Here is a 26703-nt window from a genome sequence, read left to right on the forward strand (position 1 = left end):
CAGTGTGCTAGTACAGAGCATAGAATATCAGATACCACAGTCTTAGTCATAAACCCAGATTTAATTTGGTCATATGGAAATGCACTCTGCTGACAGAGTTATTTATTTATTTGTGTGTTTGTTTGTTTGTTTATTACAGAGTATTAAAAGTTCTGAAGCACTGTGATAGTCTGAACACAGAGTAGTTTTCTTAGAGGCACCATTTTATTTCTAACTGATAATCAGATTTTCTCACAGACGATCCATGTTTAGCTCAGATTCATCAGCTGTGTTTCCAGACTCCTGCATAAGATCATTACTGCTGATGAAATACTGCTGGATCCAAGGCTTGTGCAGCCAGAAGGAAATATTGAAGTGATTTATCCTTTCAGGAATGTCTGAATTTCTTCATGGAACACATTATTTGGTGCGCAACAAGGTTATTTAGGGGTACCTCAGTCCTGTGGTGAAGCTGAGACAGAGGCCAAGTGACAATGCAGCTGTACCACCTGAAGAGCATGAGTTACTCACATTTTACCTTCTCTAATGCCATATTAGAAAAATATTCTTCTTCAGAGGATGGTTCCTCAGAGGATGGTTCCTTTTATCCTACACCAGGTATCCAAAATTTTTCAAATTACCCATTCTTTTCTGCTGCCTGTATCTTTCAAGGGATAATAACAAAATCTCAGAGTAAATAAATCACACATAGATATCTGGTTTTCACATGCATTTTACAATGTTTTCTGGACTCTATTCTACGTAGGGAAAACAAACCTGGGGTTCATTTTCTAGCATTTCCAAACCTCTTTAAAAACAGAGCAGTCATTCAGCAGGAGACTTTTAAGAAAGGGTGACAGCATAGATTCTTAAGGGGAAAACAAGCAAAAAAAACCCAAACCCAAACATGTCAAGTCAAAGCCATAGTATATACCTAGATCTAGCTTAGGTATATTAAGGTCTAGTCCAATAAATATGAGTAGTGTGTGCATGAATAGGAGAGTTTCACTTTGGCGTGGATTAAGGTCTGGACCTCCTGACTTTAGCTCCTCAGCACTGCCAGTTGATCTTCATGAGCAAAGCCCCTTCTCCGGGACCCTTTCGTTGCTTTCTTTGGTGTGTCTTCTGCAAGTAAAAGTCCTTCTCATGGCAAACCTGACTTCTTTGTTTCTAAGACAATATATGAGAGGATTCAGAAGTGGCACAACCACCGTGTACAGGACTGATACCAACTTGTTAGCACGATAGGTGTACATGAGCTTGGGACGGCTGTAAGTGAAAAGGGTGGTGGAGTAGAACAAAATCACCACGGTCAGGTGGGAGCTGCAGGTGGAAAAGGCCTTTTGCCTCCCCTGAGAAGAGGGAATCTTCAACACGGTGAACATGATGCAAATGTAGGAGGCCACCACAATACACAGAGGTACCATGATAACCATCAGAGCCAAGATGAAGTCCACTAGCTCAGCCAAAGAGGAATCGCTGCAGGAAATATTCAGGAGGGGTGAAATATCACAGAAATAATGATTGATTTTGTCCACATCACAGTATGAGAGCCGGGCTATAAAGCTCAGCTTGATGGAAGAAGTGGTCAAACCACACATCCAACAGCCAGCTATCAACTGAGCACTGAACTTGTGACTCATGATGAGTGGGTATCTGAGAGGTTTGCATATGGCCACAAAGCGGTCGTAGGCCATAGCAGCTAACAGAACATACTCAGTACAAACAAAAGTCACAAAGAAATACAACTGTGTCATGCAGCCCTGGAATGAGATGCGTTTGTCATGAGAAATGACATCTACGATCATCTTTGGCTCAATGACAGAAACATACCAGATCTCCAAGAAAGACAGACTCCCTAGGAAGAAATACATGGGGTTTTGCAGACCCTGGTTGTTTCGGATGATGAGAATGATAAGGAAGTTTTCCAACACAGTTAATAAATAAACCAGAAGTAAAGTAGAGAAAAGGAGCAGCTGCAGTTCAGCAGTGGTGGGAAAACCCAGGAGAATGAAATACATTACTTTGGTTTCATTCCTCCCACCCATTCTGTAGCAGAAAGATGAACCTTATCCACCTGCAATAAATTAATACAATCACACCTAACTACGCAGGCTTAAATTCACAGCCATATGTTATACCACCACTTAAAGACACTGTAAAAGTTCAGACATTTTGTTACTTGGTTTTTAGACATTAATTTTGTGAAATTTATCAGCTCAATTCAGAATTTTTCATTTTAAAAATTAAAGCATGCTTTTTACTTTACATTTCATGGCGATAAATACACGTTAGAAGCCTTATCTCATCTAAGGCAAAGGTCTAAAATAAGCCAGATGAATGATGCTGTTGTATTATCCATCCAGTATAAAGAAATGATAGGTTATGAGCTTATAGATAGACATTCACATTGCCAATGTTTTAGTTTCTACATTTAAACATTTCTAAAGCTATATGATGTATATTCCATGAACCGTGAGAGAAATGTGAAGTACCACAAGGATATATTCATTTTGGTATTAAAAAACCCTCCAAACACATCTGAAGGACCCCACTATAGGAGGTTTCTATATCTAGCTCTGAGAACACTTACACCTACACAAAGTCTGTTGAGATAAAAGGTACACATAGCATCCCAGATACAGCATAAGTGCAAGCAAATTATAATTCTGGGTCTGCTTTGTTTGCAACTAACTCAGATTAATCCTTCAAAAATAAGAATGGCTCAGCCTGTGCTATTAAAAACAAAACTGTTCTCAACCTTCTGTGGAGGGAATCCACTGCCTTAGTTGATCCTGGAGAATATGATCAGTAGGGTACAGATGAAGTGTAGACTGGTATGTCAGTTGTGTGATTTATAAATCAACACAGACGAATCAACACTTGGTTTATGTTTGGTGTCTCATGAGATCTGATTTAGAAATTACAGCTAGCCTCCCAATGGAAGCAATCACAGGAAGAGGAGGGATGTTATTGTTTCCTCTGTGATTCCATGCAGAGTAGAAGCAAGAAGCTCTGAAGATTTTTTTCTGAGACACTGAACAATGAAAAAATACCAGTAAGTGTCTACTGATTTTTATAGGGCAGAGGAAGATAAAAGCATACCCTGAGGCAGGGGATATGGCAGTCTTTTACCAAAAGGTAATCTAGAAAAATATTCTAGTGCCCTAATCTAAATCAGTAGCCTTAACTGGTAATCGCTTTTGGAGTAAGTGATTTTGGATAAGTGTAGTTTCACCTACACTGGAGTTATTTGTACAATCTTCAGATACACAAACAGCCAAGCTATGCATTTTCTGAATAGTAAAATGCAGTAGAAATATGTTCAGAGCAAAAGGAGGATCCAAGATGACATTGGTCTGTTACCTGAGGAGCTCAGCTGCCCCCCAAACAGGGCTGAGGTGCTGCTGCAGGATTTTGTTGCACGAAGAACACAAAACTTGCTCTGGTCTCCTCCATACTGCCAAGTGGGAGCACTCCCTGGACTCAGCTATTTGTAAAATCACCTTCCAGTTGGTCTCATATGAGGCAGATATCTTAAGCCAAAACCATTATTAAAATTATATTCATACAGAGAGAATAATGGAAGTTTAGCATCTGGGAGAGTTGGAACTACAGAATTTATTTGGCTGTTGGATCATAGAGTTTGATTTAATTTGCAAATATGTTAAAATCTAGTGATATTTGATACACCTTATGGTATGTTGGCTGAATTCTAGCTACTGGCCAAAGCCATGTGTGCATGCTCAGGAATGTAAGGGCATCTCATGAAGAAGGCAACTTTAAAATAATGTAAGTGCATGGAGAAGGAAGAGTAGTGTTGTCAGAAGCACGAGTGTTACTTCTTCCCTCATTTCTGTTGGGCTGGTGAGGGTCCAACTACCATGGATCAATTTTGGGATCTCTGCAATTCAAGGAAAATGTGGATAAGCTGGAGAGGTGCTTACTAAAGCCTGCTAAGATGTGAGGACATGGCATGGGCACATGCACCATGAGAAGAAGTTGATGTAGCTGGGTTTGTTCAATGTGGTGTACTGGAGGCTGTGCTGTGGTCGAACAGGTACAAGGTATAAAAAGGGACAAAGGCAATGATTTGCAACTCAGTAGGGTTCCATAATTGCTTCCCTGCTATTTAGGCCATTAGAAGATATGAGGTCAGAAGAGTGCTTAAACAGTCTCCCAGAGAGATTGTTGTACTTCTGATGTTTTCAGATCTCAGCTAGACTGAGCCTCAGCTGACGTAATAGAGAGATGGGGAGCGTTATGCTATAAAAGGGAAGTCACATTATAAATATATTCACATCTGGAGTACTGCATCCAGTTCTTGGCTCCCCAGTGGACGAGTGATGTGGAAATACTGGAGAGCACCCATTCCCTGGATAGTATTGAACGTATTGCTCGTGTGTTGAAACCTACTGAGTGGGTAACTACAGCCAGATTCAGCTCCCTAAACACCAATTTCTATTGCAGTTTGAGATGCCACAGGCTTTTCCATTTGACATCCAGATCAAAGAACCATACAAAAACTTAGGTTGGAAGGATAGAATTTTACTTGCGGACTTTTTTAACTCACTCTGCTGTCACAAACGGTTCAGTGGGGTCAGGTTTTTCAGGGACTTGTCAGGTCAAGCATTGAAAAGCTCAAAAGACAGAGATTTCATTACCTCTCTGGGACTGTGTTGTGGTGCTTAATCACTCTGATCAATTTTGTTTGATTTTTTTCTTTTTTTGGACTATCTTATCTGAATTTAATTTGTTGTAACTAGTTCCTGTTGCTTTTCTCTTTTCAGGTGTGGTTCATGATCTCCTGTCACAGCTATCTAAAGTGACTGTTATTATCTGAATGACTGAAGTTCCCATCCTCATTCCTGTGAAGAAAGTTGGCATAACCATTTATTTGGTGCCTCAAGTTCTTGAATCCTAGTTTCATGTTAAGTTGAATCAAGGTCAGAATGCAATTTTGGTCTTTGATGCACACCAAAAAAATACATTAAGACAAGGCAATTATGCTTATTGCCTTTTCTGCTCCTCAGGAATGATGTGTGACGTGTTCAGTAGAGCCACCTTTCACATTTGCATAGATTCATAGATTTTAGCTGAACATGCAGACTGACTCGGGAGAAGGAATTCTTAACCACTGATGTTGAAAGAAAACCCTAATAACCATTTCTGTCAAAGTAAAAATCTTATTAGACTTTCATAGGATTCATACAAATTCAGTCTGAAGGTTATCTTCCAAGCATCACAGATCCGATGCAGAAACTCTGGAGACAGCGGCCCTGCTACACAAGACCTTCAGTAAAGTGTGCTTCACTTCTTGGTTCCTCAGGCAGTAAATGAAAGGATTTAGCATTGGAGTGACTATAGTATAAATTATGGAAACCAGCTTGTTGAGATCCAAGGAGTTTATACTCCTGGGCCGGGCGTACATGAAGAGGGTGGTTGAGAAGAAAATGATGACCACAGCCAGGTGAGAAGCACAGGTGGAGAAGGCTTTCTTCCTGTTCTGGGCCATGGGAGTGAGCAAAATGGTGCTGATTATGCAGAGGTAAGAAATTATGATAACAGAGAGGGGGATCAACAAAATAAGCAAGGCCGAGACAAAATCCACCATCTCTGCAACTCGCCGCTTGGTGCAAGAGAGGTTGAGCAACGGGCTGATGTCACAGTAGAAGTGGTTGATAACGCTGGGACCGCAGAAGGAGAGCTGGGAAATGAAGAAGACCTTGAGCACGGACAGCAGAAAGCCAAGCAGCCAAGAGCCCACGGCCAGCTGCACACAGGCCCTGCGGGTCATGATGACCGTGTAGTGCAGGGGGCTGCAGATGGCCACGGAGCGGTCATAGGCCATGACAGCCAGGAGGACACACTCAGTACACACCAGGGCAATGAAAAAGTAGAGTTGGGCCATACAGCCTGTGAAGGAGATGTTCTTATTCCTCACCAGCAAGCTGACCAACAATTTGGGAACAGTGACTGAAATGTACCAGGCCTCTAGGAAAGCGAGATGGCCTAGGAAAAAGTACATGGGCTTGTGGAGCTGGTGATTACTTATGATTAAAGTGATGATAATTATGTTCTCAGTGACAGTCAACAAATACACAGTAAGGAAAATCACAAACAGCAGAGTCTGTAGCTCTGTGGTGGTAGGGAATCCCAACAGGATGAACTCATGGATGTGGGTTTCATTTTCTTGTACCATGATGACCTTGAAGACCTGGAATGTATAAGGAGGAAAAAGGAAAGAAATAGGGAACATTTTTTATTATCTCCCCCAAGCATCCTCTTCATACTGGACTTGCAAATACACAATTTAAGTAGAGATTCCACACCAGTTATTTAATTGACATTCTTTATTATTTAACCACCTCTGAATTTTTTTGTGTCCTACAGCAGGATTGGTGATTCAGATCCTGGCTCCAAGAAAATGTTTGGGCTTCACTGATTTCTTCTTCTTACCCCTATCTTTAAAAGACTTAAAAGACAATCAAAGGGGAAAAGGCAACATTTTTAAGAGTGCATTGGATCTCAGTTCTGAGCTACGCCCCAGGTGGTCACCAATGCCAAGCCATGTGGAGAGAAGCACAGTCTTGCTGGACTCACGCACAGCAAACTTGCCTTGAGCTGTTTTACTGTCTCGCTTACTCTTGAATATTTGCAGAAGAAAAGAAGTGTTTGCTCTCTCACACGGAGTACTTTATTTAAAGTTTGCTAGGGTTATGGGATGTAGGCATTTCGGTTTTTTCTTTCAAAATTGGAAAGGACCTGTGCATCTGAAAATTTCTCTCCTTTTCAGTGGTTTGACTAAAATAAGCCACTTTCCCCCCCAAATAACAATTTTTATGTAGAGTCTTATACTACAATAATAACAATAGCCACCCATAATTTTTCTGCTGCGTTAATTGATAGAAATAATCTTGATTTATCACAAAATACCTGAAGTTTGATGTTTATTCTTCTTCTTTTCCACTTCTTAGGGACGGTTTCAAACAACCTTTTTTCACCTATTCCTGCACATTCCTATCCAATAATCAGCTGACTTTCTAGAATGATGTTCAATATTTGTCATTCACAAAATATTTTTCATATAAAAATTAAGAAAAAAAATCCCTTATTGTCATGTGGGAGAAAAAAAGAAAAAGGAATATGTATTTCTGTGATTTCATTATTTATTTGTCTTTGAGTTTCAAAATATTTCAAATTTGATTTTTCTCTCACATACAGGTAATCTGTGTAGAATCAATCTAATGACATAAGTTACATATTTTATTACAAGTACATCACTGCTGCCAAATAATAAAGTGACAGAATACTAAATACAATTTCATTTCTAAGGATGGCTTTCACCACCTCCCAGCCTTCCATGAGATTTAAGCTGTGGTAAATGCTGACAGGTGAGGCAGGTAATTCATTTTCCAGTATAGCCAGTGGAGATTCAGGCAGTACAGGGAAGAACACCTAGTTTAAGTGATTTAATGTGCTATAGAATACAGACCATAATTGAAAACTGCCTGAATGAAAAAGATATCAAAAAGAGAAAATAAAAATTATGGTTCCACATTCCAATATAGGCTTTAAAAATTCCAGATCTACCATGTAGTACCTTAGAATATTGACTGTCAATAATTTAATTTTAAAAGGGTGATTAATTGGAGCATTTCAGGTACCTGTCCTCAAATAACAGGTCACTCTCAGGTGGCATAGAAAGATAACTTCCATGTTTCAAGAATGAAGCTTTTTAGGGTAAAAATAATGGGGAATGCTTTTTACATTCTAGTCCACTGAAAGTGGACTACAAGTGTGGTTTTTTACCACATAAACATGTTCAGAAGTACTGCTACTGCATAGAAAACACAGAGAGAGAGGGAAGGGTTCTATTTAACTTATACTGTCAACAGTGGTCATAGGATTTTTAAAAGCACAAAAAGTACAATAAGAAATTTCCATATTTCTAGATTTTATTAAGTCCAGCTCTGTTTTCCTTTCCAAGCAATCCCCCTCTCTCTTCTCTCTCACACTTTGAGAAACATGTCCATGTTTGTCTTGAAAACTGCTCATAGAATCCCAGAATCCCAGAATGGTTTGCGTTGGAAGGGGCCTTAAAGACCATCCCATTCCACCCGTGCCATGGGCAGGGACACCTTCCCCTATCCCAGGCTGCTCCAAACCCCATCCAGCCTGGCCTTGGGCACTGCCAGGGATCCAGGGGCAGCCCCAGCTGCTCTGGGCACCCTGTGCCAGGGCCTGCCCACCCTCCCAGGGAAGGATTTCTTTCCAATATCTTTTCAGTTTGAAGCTCTCCCCCTTGTCCTGTCCCTGCAGTTCCTGATAAGAACTTGGAATGCCATTTCCAAGACACTCACAACTTATGTTGGTATTCTCCGAGTTCAGGTGAGATCAGATGAGAAGAAAGACCTCTAACAAAGCCAGAGAAGAGGAAATTAAATGCTCTTTGTCTGAGCGAGAGATCAGTATCTACGCTTCTTTCTCGCTTTCATTGAGCTAAAACCTTACCCCTTTGCTTTTCTGTTTCTCTCTGAATGGCTGAGAGCCGCTGTGAAAGGCTGTGAGCATAAACAGTTCCTGCAGGCTTCTGTCGCTTCGGCTGATTTCCCAGGGTGATAAAATATCGCTCAATATATTATCCTTCAAAGCCCAAGAGAACTGAGAACAGAATTAGAGGGAATAAATTTCCCTCCTTTTTCTAAACCTCACGGAAGGTGTTGCTCTGCTTGTTTGCTTGTTAATTTTTTTAATGTGTTAACTAGCTGTTGTAGCACTATCCATGGGTTTTTTTCTTTCTCCAAAGTCAGTGCTATGTGACAAGGCATCAGACTGGAACTCAGGACTCATTTGTACTTTGCTGTTGGCTCATGATGGGCAGCTTTGACCAACAAAACTTCACTTGTCAGTGCCTTCGTTTCTCCATATATTAAATAATTATTACACTGGTCTTGAAAATTACTGGAGGTTCCACAGAGAAAGCAGCACCCAAGCATTAAGTATCAATAATATTGGAGGTGTGAAAGGCACCATTCAGAGGGGAAATCTGACTCCCTCCACATGCCAACAACCCAGAGTGAGATGCAGCCCAGAGAGAAGACACGGAAATACAGGTGACAATAGTGCAAATTTCTGTATGTGAACTACATGACTGAACTCCCATTAAAGTCAGCTGGGAGAGAGTCGACAGAAGAGTCTGGACAGTGTTTCACCTCATTCAAGAGTAACCAAAGTGTTTGGGATTCATTTTCCAAAATGTGTGTCTTTTTCAAACACTGTTGAGTGATCTTCACAGCCAGCAGCTCTGCATTTTCTGGGTTGTATTTTCCAGACCGGTGAAGATGTCTTGGATGCCCGAGGCACTAAGCATCTGTTCCCTTCCTTCCTTTATTTATTAAAATAAAGCAGATTTGTCCCAGACATCTATGTGTCACTACAGTAACTTCAACTCTGTGCAGCTGGAAAATCCATTGCTTGGGAAAGACTTCCTCTCTGGAAACTGATTCTCTTAAGAAGTAGAGTGCAAATAAATGTAACTCAGGCAGACAGAATGTTCAGGCCTTATTTCAAGGTGTTGTCAAACAAAAAAGGAATATTATTGTAGTAAATGTTACCATATCCCACAGCCGTAGGGAGGAGGAGGAGAAGATCCAGCAGGCAGGAAATGTGCAGCAAGATTGATTTATTTAATTATTTTACAAACTCTTTTATAGACTTTTTCTTCATAGTCTAATTGGACAAAGGATCAGCCACCCCTTGGGGGTGATTGGCTAAAATCCTAAAACATCCATTGTCAAAATATTTTTCCACTATACCATAAACAAGACTTTTCAAGGCTGCAGGTGTTTGGTTGTTTACAGAACTCTGCTACCTCTTCTGTGAGAGAGAAAAATCTCTCACGGACTTAGAAAATAGCAAGAAAATCCTCGCTAGCAGCATTTTTGTATCCACAAAGGAACTGTGAAGCACTCCAGAAGAGACTTCAGTTAAGCTTTCAGGCAGGCCTGTATGTGTTTTAGCAAATAAATTCAATTTCTAACTTCATCCAAGGAAATCTTGAGTTGTCCATTAATCATACCTGTATGCTTCATGCAGAGTTACAGATCCTAGAACGCACAGGTTGTGTTTCATGGAACTGAAAACACACTTTTCTGGACTGTGATACAACTTGTGGTTACTTCAAAGAGAAATCTCAAAGAGTTCACAGCAATACAAGACCGAGCACAGGGAAGACCTGGGTGAAATGCTGTGATGTGATGTGCATATAGCAACCAAGTCTATGGGTCTAATGCCAAGTAAATTTGGTTGGGGGGGGCCATGGATCACTTGGGGTGGGGTGTTATTAATAGCATACATGTAGACAGACTTTGTTTTTGCTGTATTTGTGATGCTCTGATGAAATTAATGTCAGTAGCTGGAACTATGGATAGACATTTGGAGTTGTACCAAGCATAATTAAAGTCATAAATAAGCAGTTTTGGACACAGTACTTTTGCATGCCTGGAGACCAGAGCAGGAGGATGAAATTAAGAAAAGTTGTGTATTTGTAAGCCTAATTGTGACCTGCTCATTCTCATCCCACTCTTCCTGCTTCTCAGTATTGTGTTAAATTAATGCTCCTTCAGGGATGTAAATAAGCGATAATGCTAGGTGCAAGAGAACTCTGCAAAACATTTAAATAATTTTGCATATGTGAGCACTTACCTTCATTTTTATGCCTTATTTTCTTGTTACTATTCACCTACCCTTTCTTTAGCCTACTTTTTTCATTATTTCTCGTACACTTTCTGCCTCCTAGCATTTTCAATTAGGACTAAGCTTCATTTTTAGGCATGTAGGACATAGAATCCTATACATAACAGATTGGCACCAACAGAACAGAATCACCTTATGTAGGTCTTGAATAACTCTTCGTAGACAACTGTATTTTCCATAAGTAAATGAAGAGAAGCACTCAATGGAGTAGCTCTCTTAAGCATCCTTTAGCTCTGGTGTTTCTAAAGGTTTCCTTTAAGATTAAATTAATTATGCTCTGAAAGTGTTTATTTCTCTCCTGGGACTACCAGAAGCACTTTCATTTCAGTGTGGTTGGAAATGTCTAAATTACAGATACTTGCCTCTACAACAACTCTTTAACAAAAACACCTACATTCAAAAAAAAAACCAAAAAAACAACAAACCAGCAGCTCCATATCAGAAGTTTAGGCAGTCACCTTCTTGCTCATCAGAAATCTCAGTGTTGAAGTGTTAGGGAATAATTGGTTGTTGCAAGTTTCTTGTTGTTTCCCCATCACTCAGGACACAGCACTCCCACAAAAGGTGAAGAACTGGGTGGAGGGCCCTCCTCTGGCCCTGAGCCCAGCTGCTGACACACGGCTGACACACAGAAAGGATTTGCTGTGCTGGTTCTGGCTCGGCAGGTGTGTGAGCAGAGGGGAAGCAGCAGGGAAAGAGAACAGGAGCTGCTGGAGTGTGAGGACTGAAAGAACCACAGGTGAGTGTTGTGGCTGGGCTTAGGCTAAGAAAGGGGTTCCAGCAGGAAGAGATGCTGAAGAGCAGCTGACAGCAGGGGATGGTAATACTGACAAACACAGAATGCTACAAAGAGTCTTTTCAGAAGGCTGGCACAAAGGAAGATGTGGCTGAATGGATGGAGAAGAGAAGCTGACCTAGAGAAAAGGATTGTGACCTTCAGCTTAGAAAGAAAGAGAACTGCACGGGTGAGAAACACGGTAGAAAGCCCAAGGAATCCAAGGAATCCAGGTCAAAAAGGAGAACTAGACAGAAAAAAAGAGAGAAAAAAAGAAAGAGAGAGAGAGAGAGAAAGAAACAAAGAAAGAAAGAAAGAAAGAAAGAAAGAGAAAGAAAGAAAAAGAGAAAGAGAGAGAAAGAAAGAGAAAGAGAAAGAAAGAAAGAAAGAAAGAAAGAAAGAAAGAAAGAAAGAAAGAAAGAAAGAAAGAAAGAAAGAAAGAAAGAAAGAAAGAAAGAAAGAAAGAAAGAAAGAAAGAAAGAAAGAAAGAAAACCTGATTCAGAGAAAATCTGAAATGAGAATTATTGGTTTGAACAATTTAAAGTGGTTCACTATTCTACTACTTGAAAATGAGAGCTCAGTGTGTGGAATATCTATTGTAAATATGTAGTATGTGTTGTAAATACTGAGATGTAAAACTTTCTATCTAGAAAAACTAATTTTTCTCTGTATTACGTTCAGCCCTGCAGTGCAAAACAAGACTTACTCAATATTTAATAACAACGGTATTTTCTGCCTTTTTGTTATTGTGTTTTCTTTTTTTCAGTTTGCTGTCCATCCAGAGTTCACAATCTTTTTTTCAGCACTAGTGACATGGGAATCACAAAATGGCATGGACTGGCTATTCTAGTGACAGCAGGAATCACTGGTGCAATCTGGTGGGTGTTTAACCTTTGATAATTATTCTCAACTAGCACAGATTTCTATTGCCCAGACTGAGACACGTTTCTTCTAACTATACTTATGCAGATACAATGTAAGCATTTAAATTCAAAATCCCCTTTCACATTCAAAAGATGAAAATAAGCAAGGTGTGGACACTTTTAATATCTTCTGTGAAATTCTAAAAATATGATGAATTGGGCTCTGTATATTCCTGTGAGCCTGTGTTCTCATGTTTACATCCCACAGTGACACCTCTGTGCTCCAGACCAACACAAGGATCCTGGCACAGAGCTGGAACTCCGTGGAGTTGATTTAGCTGAGTTTATTCTGCACCATGGTTGGCTTGAGTGTCCCTTGGTTCTCATGTCTCTAGAGTAGCCTGCTGCAGTAAGGCTTTCATAGTGTGTGTTCAGTGCCCTGGAGCCTGAAATGAGATCAACTGGGCTTAATTCAGAATGCAGAGTTTGAATATTGAAAATAATAATGAAATCTATAATGAAATAATAATAAAGATAATGAATATTGAAGATCTGTTCCAACTGGAGGAATTAGGACAAGCTTTTCACCCACACACTCTCTCTGCAGTAGAGCATCCATCACAAATGCTCACATTTTTGTTGACAGTACAATCACTTCAGAGGAGATCCCACACCCTGGCCAGAGCAAAGTGATGCTGTGAACACCTTGTTTCAAAAGGCAGCTACACAGTCAGTTCCTAGAATCAGCTGAGACCAAACTCTGCTGTAAAGCAGACACATTTTGTTTGGTGCAAGTAGTCTTGGGCAAATCAAATCATTCACAGATCCTCAGAGTTAATAGATCTGCAGATAACATGAGGCTAGAGAGCTGTCTTGAAACAGCTGAGCTCTGCAAATCCTCATCACCCTATTGATGCCACACATCTGTATTCTGTTAGGTTTGTTTTATAGTTTCAGTCATAAAGGAAGTGGAGGAGAGGTTGATTTTTTTTTGAATCATTGACTCATTGCTTTCTTATCCTGTCCAAGGTACCATCACCCTTTCTCCCCAGCCAGAGACCAGGAACACACAGCCTCCCCTGAAGAGGGCACAGTCCTGTAAGTTCATTCTTCATGTTTTGCAAGGTCCTGCATGCCTGTCACTGTAGGCATGAGGACAAGACTCATCTGGAAAGACTCAAGCAGGAGATGCATGCCCTAGAAGTGCTAATTTCCATTTTGAGATAAGCCATACTGCAGTGCCCAGCTAAAAGGCTCCTCTACTCCTCTACTGTGAATGCCTTGAGCTGGATGAACAGGCTCAGATTCCAGAGACGTAATATGGGGAAATATGAATCCACTGATGCAGCTCCCCCAAAACCATGCAATGAAAAGGCAGCTTAATCCCACCTGGTTTGGTCACCTGGAAGCTGGCTGTCCTGTACCAGGAAGTCATCCAGGCTTCCTCTGTATTCATTAAAAAAAGTGGGCCCTTTGGCACGTTGTCTGCTCCCTGTGATTTAGTGTTGTGCACAAACATGATGAGAACAAATGGATTCTGGATATGGAATCAAGAAAAAGTCTAATCTGGTACTTTACCACACTGAAACTTCCTGGGTTGTTAATGCTTGATTTCATTTAACTGAACCATATTTTATTATGTTCTGGTTTTGTCTTATGAATTACACTTTTCTTATCCCCACTGCTTTTTTGACTTAGGTTTCCCCTCGTCATCACTTCTTTTATTATACACACAGTTGGGTAACTCTCTAGAAATGCTGCTCTAAGGTGTCTAGCATATATGACTAGGGGAGAAATAAACTTTAATGCCAATGAAACAATATGACAAAAACAGTGCCTTATTTTTGTAATTAATTTGAAATTTAAAAGATTCCAGTATGAGACAGGATTTTCATACCACCACCACTCCCCCCCCCCAAAAAAAAAGGTTAATATGGCACCATATCTTTCTGGTTGCATGTATTTGTGATTCTTTTAATTTGCCTCTATTAGCCTGTTGAATCTATTACTTTTAGTAGGTGTTTCCAGTTTATAGAACCTGTTTTTCCTGCTGGAAAATCTAGGAATCAAGACTGGTGGGTTCCCATTGAGTGAGCCATCTACAGGAACCTGCACAAGTGATGAGAATGGAGAGCAGTGACGTCTGCTCTGTGTCCTGTGGACTCCACAGTGCAGGCATGCAGACATAAACCTGTCAGCAAAATACAAACTGTGTGCAAAGTGCTTGGCCTTATTGGGCCAGGCTCTCGCTGTGTAGAAGTAAAACTGAATTTTCCAAAAATGCACCACAGAAACAGAAACATTTAAAATAATTTTAAAACTGATTAATTTGCATTCAGCTCTACTTACACCGGCTGAGTTGTCTTTTAGATGTAGTTCACATTTTATGTGAAGGTGAACTAACACAAATAATATAATTGTATTTGTGATGGAGTCTGACTGGATACTCACTGACATTGTATCACAGGGCAGTACTGCTGAAACACCTAAAGATCTCTTGTGGGGCTCATCTCTCAGAAGAAGAAAATCTGATATTTTTGTGCTATGATGTATTTATGTATCTTTTATTTCTCCCTTATTTGCAGAAAAACAGACTTACATGAAACATCTCTAATGCTTCCATGGTAAGTGTAACTCCTCTGGCTTCATTAAGATTGTTCTCAGAAACACACACAACTGTGACTCTGGCACAGACAAGTCAGGACAGCTGAGAGCAAGGCTGAATGAACAGGAAAGGAGAACAGGTACTCTTCCAGAAACCATTAGAAATGCATAGATGAAGAATCTTTAATTTGTTTACTTTCAGAAAGGAAACTGAGAAATTATGGTGAATGTTGAAAACATTTTGGTTGAATTTTATCTTAATTCATTTTTTGCATCCCCTGTGAGCACTCATCTCAGAAGCTAAAAAACAAGAGGCCTTGGCTGATACAGTTTTTAGTAGTAACAGCATCATACATGATGTGTAAATGTCTGTGGAAGGAACATTTTAGGTCACTGGGATAAATTATTTTACGGAATTGCCTGTTCTAAAGCCATTTACACTAGGAAAAGAACAAAAAAAAGGTAATAAAAGAGGTATGGACATACTGGAGAGAGTTTAACAAAGGATGATGAAGGGACTGGAGCACATCTCCTGTGAGGTAAGGCTGAGAGAGCTGGGGTTGTTCAGCACAGAGCAGAGAAAGCTCTTGTATCTGCTCTGCAAAGCAGCCTGGCTGAACTTACCAGCAGAGCTCCAAACAACATTCCTTGTGCAAAGGGGATGTTCTTCTGAGCATCAGAGATAACCAGAGTAAACAACACCCTATGAAGCATCAGGGAAATACCTGTCCATCATCCCAAAGGAATTAGAGAGCACTCTTTCCAAAGGATGATGAGATCCACAGCCCTGCTGGGGAGCCTCCATCAGTGCACGAGGCACAGGTAATGAGCAGAAGGAGCAGAAAACCAGGGTGCAATCAGAAAACTGTGGGGTAATTGCTGTCACAGAAACACAGTGGAGAGCTGCACATCTGGAACACTGCAGCTGAGGGCTGGCAGCTTTCCAGAAGAGACAGACTGGGAACAATGGGTGGATGTGCTGTGCTCTGTGTTAAGGAAGGAATGGATTGTGAAAAGCTGCCTCTGAGCAACAGCCACAAACAGCTTTGGAGCTGTTGGGTAAAAACCAAGGATAGAAACCTATTTCAGGTGTCTGCTCAAGGATAAGATGACTCACATCTCAGATTGTGCTGACAGTACTTTCTTGACCCCTAGTAATTTCAGAGGGAGACTGGGATGATTAACTCAGAGGTGGATGTCTGTGCTTGTGTTTGTCTTCATGGATTTCCTAGGCCATCTAAACACTGCCCTCATTCTCAACTCCTTGCAGGAGAAGGGATGTGCTGGTGTTGACTCCGTGGTTGGCTCCAATTGTCTGGGAAGGCACCTTCAGTAGAGACATCCTGAATGCTCAATACATGCAGAAGAACTTGGTCACTGGAGTGGTCACTTTTGCTGTCGAAAAGTATTGGTTTGTCATTTATTTCTTGTCAAATAGTTAAACCTCCCACCTGCCAGTTATGCTGCAATGCTGCTCGTGGAGCACAAGTGAGAAACATTCCAAAGACTATGAGAATGAATATGAGCAGCTTTAGACTGGGAGAAATGTGACATGTGAGTGTCACCTTCCAAAGTAAGGCAATTGGTTGTGACATTGTTTTGAAAAGGACAAAAGATGCCCTTGGAAATACAACTAGCATTTTGTATCTCAACCCTTGAGATAAAAATTCTAGCTCCTGCTATGATTCTAACAACAAGCTTTCCCTCTATCCTGCACTAAAACATAGAAAGATTCTGTAAAGCTGCTATTTTATTTAGTTTCTCTAAGAGTTTAAAGTTAAAATATTAGCTCTAGTAAAATTATTAGTCATGCTGTTACAGCTTGTATGTTCCTGGGGAGGTTCTTTTTCAAGATTCTGAGTAAAGATCTATACTCCCTCTATCTGCACTGGCATCTTAGGGTTACATAGATACTTCAGGTACTTCAAGGCAATCAAAACTATTTAATTGATAATTTTGACCGTCTCCTATGAACACAGGCTGAGAGAGTTGTGGAAGACAAGGCTCCAGGAACACCTTAGAGCCCACTGCTGTACCTAAAGGGGGCCTACAGGAAAGTGGGAGGGGGATTTTTTACAAAGGTAGGCAGTGGCAGAACAAGGGAGAATGGCTTTAAACTGAAAGAGGGTAGATTTAGACTAGATATTAGGAAGAAATTCCTCACTCTGAGGGTGGTGAGGCCCTGGCACAGGTTGCCCAGAGAAGCTGTGGCTGCCCCTGGATCCCTGGAAGTGTCCAAAGCCAGGCTGGACAGGGCTTGGAGCAGCCTGGGATAGTGGGAGGTGTCCCTGCCCAAGGTAGGGGGTGGAATGAGATGAGCTTTAAGGTGCCTTCCAACCCAAACCATTCCATGATTCTCTGTTGATTCTGTGATCCTCTCTAGGAAGTTAGAATGTTACACTGCAGAAAGAGTGCCAGTGTGCAGGTAAAAGGGAAGGATGAGAAGAAGTATTTACATTGTGGAGTGATATTAGAGAGCAGCAATGAGTAGATGGCATGTGTTCTGTGCATAGTGAAAGCTAAAATGTGGTATCATGTGCATGGGGAAGGTTTGAAGGGTAGCAGCTGTGTTAAATAAAGAGCACTAATGCAAGAAGGAGCAATGGATAGAAAAAGACAACACAAACTTGAAAAGCTGTCATTCTTCAGCAGCAGAAGCCTCTCTCCAGTCTTTTCCTTTCCATGTCTCTTAGATATGTCCAGTTCATAGAGGGATTCATGAGATCTGCCAACAAGTACTTCCTTGCTGGGCACCAAGTGAATTTCTACTTGTTCACAGACAATCCTGAGAAGATCTCTCACCTTCAGATGGCCCCTGAGAACCACCTGTTTGTCATCCCTGTCCAGAATCACTCGGGGTGGCAGGATACCTCCACAAGCCGTATGGACATCATCAGCACATACATCCACAGCCAGTTCCAGTATGAGGTGGACTACCTGTACTCCATAGACATCCATGTCCAGCTCTTGGCACACATCGGTGTGGAGATCATTGATGCCCTGGTGGGAACCATCAGCTCTTGGCAGTTCACCCCACACCATGAGAACAAAGCCTATGGGACACACCCCGAGTCACAAGCTGCCATCCCTGAGGGAGAATGGGACTTCTATTACACAGCAAGCTTCTATGGGGGAAGCGTGTCCGAGGTCTACAAACTGACAAGAGCCTGTTTTAAAGGGGTGATGGAGGACAGAGAAAATGGCATTGAAGCTCGGTGGCGTGATGAGAGTCACCTCAACAAGTATCTCCTGCATCACAAGCCCACCCGCCTGCTGTCCCCAGAGTACTACTGGGATGCAGAGCTGAGCTCACCCAGCATCATCCAGGTGAAGAGGATGGGCTCTGTGCACAAGGACAGCTAGAGGCAAGCTCCTGAAACAAAGAATGTAAAGCCTTTCCTCTTTACAGCCCCACTAAACAGAGGGTAATGGGCCAAAGGAAGTTTCCCTCTCTTTGTAGGACACATTTTCTGCACAACCTAGCCCATGAAGTGGGTGTCCTTAGCTAGAGACCACTCAACCCAGAAATATCCTCCGTTAGCAACTTTTTTTCCAACATTTTGCTCTTCAACAGTTCTTTCATCTGCATGTTTGCAAGCACAGGCTTCTAGCCATGCTGAGAACATATCAAAATTGACAAGGGCATATTCAAAATGACAGTATTTAGGCATCTGAATAAAGTCAGTTTGCAAACCTACAAACGGTCCCTACAGATTAGGGTATGCAATTATATTTGTCTTCTGCTGTCTTATATTATTTGTTTAAAAGATGTCCTAACAATATGATAATTTAAGAATTTGAACAATACATTACTAGCAAGCTTCAATCACTTACTCCTTAATTTCTGGCAAAATGAAAGCCCCTTCCTCATCATTCAAGCTATAGAACTATCTGATTAATTTAAAACATGTGTGAATTTACAAATCCTAAATGTATGTGGACTATCAAAAGAAAATTAAATCATATTTAAAGGTTTTCAACTTTCCTTTTTCAGTATTAGCTGTAACTTCAGATACAGCAATATTTTAATGATGTAATCATCAGCTGAATGACTTCATTAAAGCTTTCTATTGCTCTCAATAGAAATGAGAATAGACAAATAACTGAAAGTTATGTACACAAGAAAGAATTGGGGCAAACCAATCCTGTCACACTGCTGCAGTCATACCCCTGTTGCTGAAAGGCCACGTGAGCAAGAGCAAGTCCATGTGGTGCTCTTGCTGTACTCCTGTCATGAATGGGTAACTCAGGCTGTCTAAAGAACCGCTGCCAAAGGGGTCAGAGAAAGTGCTTCTACTGGAATGTAATGTTGTAAAAATGCAGCTTAACAAAGTTAAGCACAAATCAGAACATGAGGTAGCGTGGCTGACCCATACTCAGGACACATGAGCAAACCAGGCCATGCAGGAGGCTGAAGTGGGTGGGACTCTCTCATTTGTCTGGGTATTACATTTGCTGTAATATCTGTTTTGAATGTGATGCTCTTTGCTCCATAAATCTTGTTTGGTCTTTTAATGGTGTTATCTGTTTTATTGTACAGATTGTATTCCTTCAGAGTGGTTTCCCAGATTTGGAAATAGAACAAGATGTTAACATCATGCTCAAACATGGCTTGTCCAAAGACTGGGCAGTAAAAAGTTACTGGAAAAGGGCCAGACAAGAGGAATCTGTGTGATATGAAGAGCTTTCAGATAAAGATTGGTGTGAAAGTTCAGCTGAAGCATTGTGGTGAATTGAATTAGCATACTTAGGCTAAAGTAATCAAATAATTTTAGATTAATGGAATGGGACACAGATTGAGCTATAAAACTCAGAGAAAGTCAATTCTGGTATGAACCAGCCCTTTTGAATCACTTTAGAAAGCATAGATGATGATGGTCCAATGAAATCACAGTGTTGAACTAGGTGAGGGGAGTAATTTAATATTCTTTTTGCAGCATGGCTTAATCCTCTGCTGCTATCTGATTTCTCAGTCACACTCTCTGCCACTGCCAAACGGGTTTTACACGTGAAACTTGACACCTTGGGAGACAGGACACTGCAAGTGTCCCACTCCCACTTTCCAGTGAAGAACAAAGAGCCCCGAAGGTTCTACAGTCCCACTCCCTTGGAACATCCTGAGGACTGGAAGATCTCTTATCCATGCCTGCTCACTCCATGCAGCTTCCTTGCCCAATGCCTCTGGAAACCGGAGAAAGGTTCCCCACCACCTTCACAGACAGGACTGAACACACAAGGCACAGAGAAGAGCTGAGTTGGCAGCTCTGAATGAGGACTACCAAATGCTCTGCCTTAGTAGCCCACATCTTGTTAAGGTAAGAAATTTTGGCTGATCCTTTCACCACGCAAATTTGTGCCTTGTGCTGGGGTTAAACCTGGCCAGGAAAGAGGGTGAAAGGGGGTGAGTCATGGCAAAATGTACTGCAACTGCATGAACAGAACAGACTTCAACAGAGCCCTGCACCTGGGCCAGAGTAACACTATGCAGCAGGACAGGTTAGGCCATAGGAAATGCAATTTTCTATTATTTCCATTCATTAAAACACCTGGCTGCAAGGAATGGTATAATAGAGGGTCTGTGCCGAGTTGCAATTTAACTTTGAAGACAGTATAAAGATTTCTTGTGAGATTTAGCCTTACTAGCTTCCAATATCTAGGTCCATTGGAAATAAGAAATCAGTCTTTAAAGGCTAACAAATGGTTTATCCTCCTGGACAATCTGACATACATTATCAGGTCTGTTGACAATGCCAAGGTCTTCCATGATCAGAGATGGAATGGGTTGTGGATATTGTAACTCATTCCTGTGGTATTTTATACAGGAAGAGCTGTAAGGGCCTGGTAATGAGGATGTATAGAGATGATAGTGAGTGGTTCTGCTTGAGAGGAAGGAACAAAGGACTGACACAATCGTGTCAGGCCAGACAGTGGGTTGGGATATGTCACTGAGTCCCACTGGGATCATGTGGGAGAAAGAACCCAGAACAGAAAGTTAACATGGGTAGGTTACAGCAGGGCATAAAGTCTCCATCACTCCTAACCTAGGAGTAAGGCTGAACCAGGATGCCTTTCAGAGCTTAAAAGAGAATTGAAGAGGAAAAATGAAACTGGTCCTTTCCTCATGTTCCTTAGTAGGCCACACCACCTAGAAGAGGTGTCTAGGATCTTTTTAGCTCCACGTACTTGTCCACAGAGATTCTGCAAAGGAAAAATTTGTGTCCAGAGTTCCAGAAACTTGAATATGTGCCAGGATATTATGGCTTAGGCTGGCAGCTGGAGTAGATTGCTGTTGATCCCTTAGTGTCTTTGTACTTAAGTGCTTCTGCTACATAAACTAGGTGGAATAGGTCCCTTGAAACACATCAGTGACAGCTCTGAGGTGTATTGCCACTTCTTTAGCATGAATGGGGTGAGATCTTACTGATGTAATCCAGCATACCTCAACACATGGCTAAGTTGTTTTTACCTGTAAGAGGAAAATACATGATTTCACTTGAGTGAATGCGAGCCAGGTGTCTGTGTTCACACCTTAAGAGGTTCTTATTAAATCTCAGGTTCAGATAATACGGATAATTTATTGCTGTCACAACATTCTTTTTTTCTCCATGCACACTAAATCTACTTGTTTTCTTGAAGTGTGGATAGAAACTGAGCATGAATAAATAGCCCAGAGGAAACTGTATTTTGTTTTGTTGGGGCTTACAGATGTCAGTGAAACAATAGGTTTGAACATGATTGAGATAATGGGTGTAAAATGGGCAGAACAAACTAAACTAAAGAACTAAGAGTGATGAATCTGGGCAAGAAAATTGTAGGATAGGTGACCAACACATAATCTGGACTGGGCTCAGATCTTCAAACTTGGAACAAAACCTGATGGATTAAAATTGAGCACAAACAGTAACAAATAGCACCAGGTCAGAGCAGAAAGAAAAAAAAATACATAGATAACACAGGGATATAGCTTTAAGATAATCTCTGAGTTCTTCCTCCCATCAGGACTCACATAAGTAAATAATTTTGATTTTAAGGCAATTAATGGGCACCAGATATCCAGATCCTGTTGTTTTTACTCTAATGAAGTAAAATGTCACATTTATGTAATCAAAATAGTTCCATTGCATTCTCTGAACTCTTATTTATTACTGTGATAATAGAGCTATGATATTCACTCTGCCTATAATTAGACTAGGGCTACAACCTTCTTATTATGAATTTTTTCTCAGAAAAGCTTTGTCCCAGGTCATCCATGATTACCTTGGACTACTTTCAAACATGAGTAGACAGCCTATTCCTGAGGAATGGATCCAAGTCCATCTGGTTTAGGGCCAAGAAGCTATCCTCATTTCTGAAGAGGGTAAAATTTCTGATCAAAGAAGTCCCAGATTATAAAAATGAACACCAGAAACCTGTTTCAGACCCTTTTAATTAAGCAACTAATCCATTAATTTATTAATTCTCTATTGTCTTCCCTAGAGAAGAGCGTTGACCACAGACAGACGGGCCAGGGACTTGTGTACCCAGGGTGGGCTAACTCAGATCTCAGTAAGTTCCATGGATCTCACTAAGGTACTGTGTTACTAGAAGTGGACAAATCTATAACAGTGATCTTTTTTTCCTTTTTTTCTCCTTTTTTATGAGATCAGGCAGTTGATTGATTTTTGGAACCATGTGTGTATAATGTCTTAACACCATTTCTCAAGGTCAGGAATTGCATTAGGGCTCAACACACCAAATCAAAGGGCTAGTGTAGGTCAGTTTTGTCATTTTGTTGAACTGAATGGACTAAGGCAAGGCATAAGTACAAGTTATGGTCCATGCTCTCTGTGGGAATCAATTATTTTGTGCTTGTTTGTCTCCCTATTAAAAGTCATGCCACCTTCAGAAATCTTTGGCTTTTAAAAGCTGACACTAAGAGAGTATTGGCACCGTAAGACAAAAGTTTGTGAAGCCTTAGAACTTCTTGAAGGAGAATGGAGAGGCCTATGTAAACTCCATGCTCCTCATGGAAAAATAAATCCTAAAATTGGTGCATTAAATTGGTGCCTGTTTCATACATAAGGATTTATGCTCCACTTAGAGCCTATAGAAATTGATACAAAACCATTACAAGCCTCTCTATACTTGCAGGAATGTGAAGTACAGGTGGATTTGTAGTCAGGGAACACAAAACAGGAATCACGACTTGTTGCCTTCAGAGGTCAGGTTCACTCTCTGGTAGACTCTGTCACCCAAGTGTTTGAAGGAAATTCAGAGTGATGCATCCAAAAGAATTCCCAAGAACGAACCAGTGTTCGAGGGAACAGGGGGCTGTGCATTTTAATTGGCACCTGGAGGAGGAAAAGGCACGTAGCTGAACCTGTCCAGGGCACTGGAACACTGACAGACCAGAACAGTTCAGCTGGTGAATGCAGAAGGACTGGCTCTGTCAAGGAACTGCTGTGGGTGGAACAGGCCAAGTGCCAAGCTGATAAGGTGGAGCAGAGCAGGAAGTCAGTGATAGTATGAATCAGAATGGAGCAGTCTGTGATCACCTAGCATCTAGCATGATAAAGCAATGGCTCAACATGGAAGTTATGGCCTCCAAATAGAGATTCATGCTGTGGATCAGGTTTGATAGGACCAGGGCACAGCAAAGCCGGGCTACTGAGAAAATATAGATGGGGATGGATAAGTAATGAGTGGAAATGGATGTACCAGAATATGGTAGCAATCTTTAGATTGGGGTAGTGGGCAAAATGTGAAGCCAGAGCAGGTTAGCTGTGATGCAGAAGTGAATATAACCAAGGAAGGAGACAGAAGTCAGTCCTATCACACTGTTCTCCACTGCCAATGAATTTTCCAGTATACAAAGCCATCCTCAGAAACGCCTCCAGCAGTGCTTGTGACACAGTTCTGCAAGTCTGCTGAACTACCCCCACATACACACGGCCTCCCCCCATCTCTTCCTTCCACAGTGGCAGCTCTAGCACTTGGTATTCCTGTCTCTCCAGGTGGTGCCTGCAGCACAAATCCAGGCGGCTGCTTCCATCTGCTGCCCACAGCGTTCATTGCAAGCCACCCCTTGCCTGTGAGCCAGCAGGAACAGCAGCAGTTTGAAGCAATGTTCCCCAGCCCTGTTGCACCGGGTTACTCAGCGAAAAGGAAAGCTTAAGCAGAACTTACACTATGGATGTACCAGATCAAAGATGCTTCACTGCTGTCAGACATCAGGAAACTCTTGGTGGCAGCATGTGACTGAACAAGCCTGAGGAGCAGGCTTGGCATGAATGAACACCTCCCTGCACCTGCTGGCCATGTTTCTTTTGATCCAGACCAGGATGAAGGTGGCCCTGTGGGATGCAAGAGTACACTGTCACGTCATGTTGAGTTTCCCCATCCCCAAAACCCCCACATCTTTCTCCTCAGGGTTAGTGTCAATTCATTCTTCACTCAGATTATTTTTGTGCTAGGGATTGCCCTGACCCACATGTGGGACCTTGCACTTGGCCTTGTTGATCACGAGATTGGCACAGGCCCATCTCTCAAGCCTGTCCAGGTCCCTCTGTATGGCTTAATGCTGAGCTCAGCCCAGCAGGTACACAACTGTCTCACACTGGGGAGCCCAGAACTGAACACAGCACCCCAGATGTGTCCTCATCAGTGCTGAGTATTTCCTTCCACCTTCCTTGCCAGTCTGAGCAGCAGAAAAGGCCTTGGCTCTGTGCAAGCACAGCTCAGCAATAAAGAACCCCTAATGTTTACATGGAGATTCTGGTGAGAAAAAGGGATTCAGTATATTGTTAGCAGAGGAAACATGTTCATCTACTTCTCTATGTACTGGTAATGGTGAGAAAGAGGAGGTTTATTCTGAATGTTTCCATTGATGTTTTAGACTAGGAGATACAGGAGGACATCCTGCCCTGCTTGTTCTATTAGAGATATTTTTGTTTTACACTAGAGCATGTGTTTTTGAGCTTTTGAGCAATGGCTTTGGTTAAAGGAACTTACACCAGCCAGGAATAATATCTGTGATCTCTGTCTCTCGCTGGGAAGTGATTCTTGCTTCCCTTTGGTCTCTGCCCAAGGGTAAACCAGGCCTCTTAGGATGCAGGTGCATGTTGGCCTCATGAACCCAATGCAATGTCCTGACAGCCCCTGGAGCTGTTCTGAAGTTTTTAAAAAATCCTAACTCTCTCCAGCTCTGATGTTACAAGGGTATAGCATCAAAAGAGGTAGTGTTCCCAGTCTCATCTAGATTTGCATTGATGTGATCCTGCCATTCCTTCAGAAAATTAAATATTTGTGTTTATTAAAAAGCTAAGAGCAATTATCTGGAGCTAACAAGGACTTCTGCAATTAGACTCACTCCTGAGATTAAGAACTTTTCTAGCTGGGGATTGGTTCTCTCCCCAATTCTCTACAGCCCAGTATCTCCCCTGGGAGGGACTCAGCTAAACACAAAGGCCTAGTTAAAACTTGGTGAAACTCTACTGCCTTGGGACCTATGCACTCAGTGTCTTGGAAAGAAACTTCACTGAGAAGAGGGAATAGGCAGCAAGGGAAGTGAGCAAGGGCACGGGGAGAGCTGGAGAAACTGAAAGACAGAGGTAAATTGAAGATATTTATAATATCAGTGACTGCAGACTGACATGCTGCAGTTAGCTCCTGATCTGTCCCAATTTAAGATCAAAATAATCTGCTCATTAGCACAAGAATAATGGTCTTGTTTCAGAGCAGATTTGCTGTGAGGCCTGAAGCATTATACCTGTTATGTCCAGGGCTGATTCCAGAGAAGGTCAGTTCTGTGAGGACTTTGGCAAACAGGCTGGCAGAAAGGCAGGTCTGCAAGGTCATAGAGTCACAGAAAATCCTGAGTTGGAAGGGACCTGCCAGGATCACACAGTCCAGCCCCTGGCCCTGCACAGGACACCCCAAGAGTCACAACGTGTCTGAGAGCATTGTCCAGACATTTCCTGAGCTCAGACAGACTTGGTGCAGAGACCACTTCCCACGGGAGCCTGTTCCAGTGCCCAACCACCCTCTGGGTGAAAAAGTTTTTCCTGATATCCAACCTAAACCTCCCCTTACTCAGCTCCAGCCATTTCCTCAAGTCCTGTCACTGGTCATGAGAGGGAAGAGATCAGTACCTGCCCCTCTCTGCCTCTCGGGACGATGGTGAAGACCACAATGAGGTCTGACCTCAGTGTCCTCTGCCCCGCAGCAGAGCTCTACAGCTTCACAGGAACCTCTTCACAGGAGCAGCACACAGGAGCCACACGATCCCAAACGATGCCATTGTCCAGTGGAGGGCTTCAAAGAGGATGAGGCGACCGGAGAGTCCCTCTTAGGAGGACAGGCTGAGGTAGCTGGGCCTGGTCATCCTTGAGAAGACTGAGAGGGGATTTTATCACCATATATGAGTACCTGGAGGGGGGCTGTGTAGCAGGGCATTCCCCCCACAAGAGCTTATCTGTTGTTTGTTACCCAGTCAGGTAACTCAAGCAGGCCAAGCTGTCCTGTAGAGAGTTATTTTGGTGCCATTTGGTTAACGCTGGCCTGGCATCTCGCAGCTGCCCAAAAACATCTCACTGTTGAAGCGAGATCTGGGAGATAAGCTGGATTTCTGACAGACACACACCTCGCTTTACAAACTTTATAAAAGCTACACCAAACTTTCACAAAGCAGAAATCTTCTACACATTCCATGGACATGTGTGGAGTTTCTCCTGTGAGCAGGGATG

At 41.9% G+C, this 26703-nt stretch overlaps 2 protein-coding genes across 2 annotated transcripts; one reads left to right on the forward strand and one right to left on the reverse strand.

Annotated features, from left to right (window-relative positions):
* Positions 1-1049: 1049 nt before the first annotated feature.
* LOC309582202 (uncharacterized protein) lies at positions 1050-10692 on the reverse strand (the record flags this gene model as incomplete). The annotated part of the gene is made up of 3 exons (XM_082297240.1): positions 1050-2028; positions 5226-6196; positions 10687-10692. 3 exons carry the CDS (start codon positions 10690-10692, stop codon positions 1050-1052), a joined length of 1956 nt encoding a protein of 651 aa, XP_082153366.1.
* A 1634-nt stretch (positions 10693-12326) lies between these two features.
* LOC309582203 (histo-blood group ABO system transferase 1-like) lies at positions 12327-18343 on the forward strand (the record flags this gene model as incomplete). Its single annotated transcript, XM_082297241.1, has 4 exons — positions 12327-12391; positions 13406-13474; positions 16245-16385; positions 17674-18343. The coding sequence occupies 4 exons, from the start codon at positions 12327-12329 to the stop codon at positions 18341-18343; spliced, it is 945 nt and encodes a 314-aa protein (XP_082153367.1).
* Between the last annotated feature and the right edge of the window lie 8360 nt (positions 18344-26703).

This window comes from Coloeus monedula (genome assembly GCF_965178545.1).
Source record: "Coloeus monedula genome assembly, chromosome: 26".
In the NCBI taxonomy this organism is placed as follows: domain Eukaryota; kingdom Metazoa; phylum Chordata; class Aves; order Passeriformes; family Corvidae; genus Coloeus; species Coloeus monedula.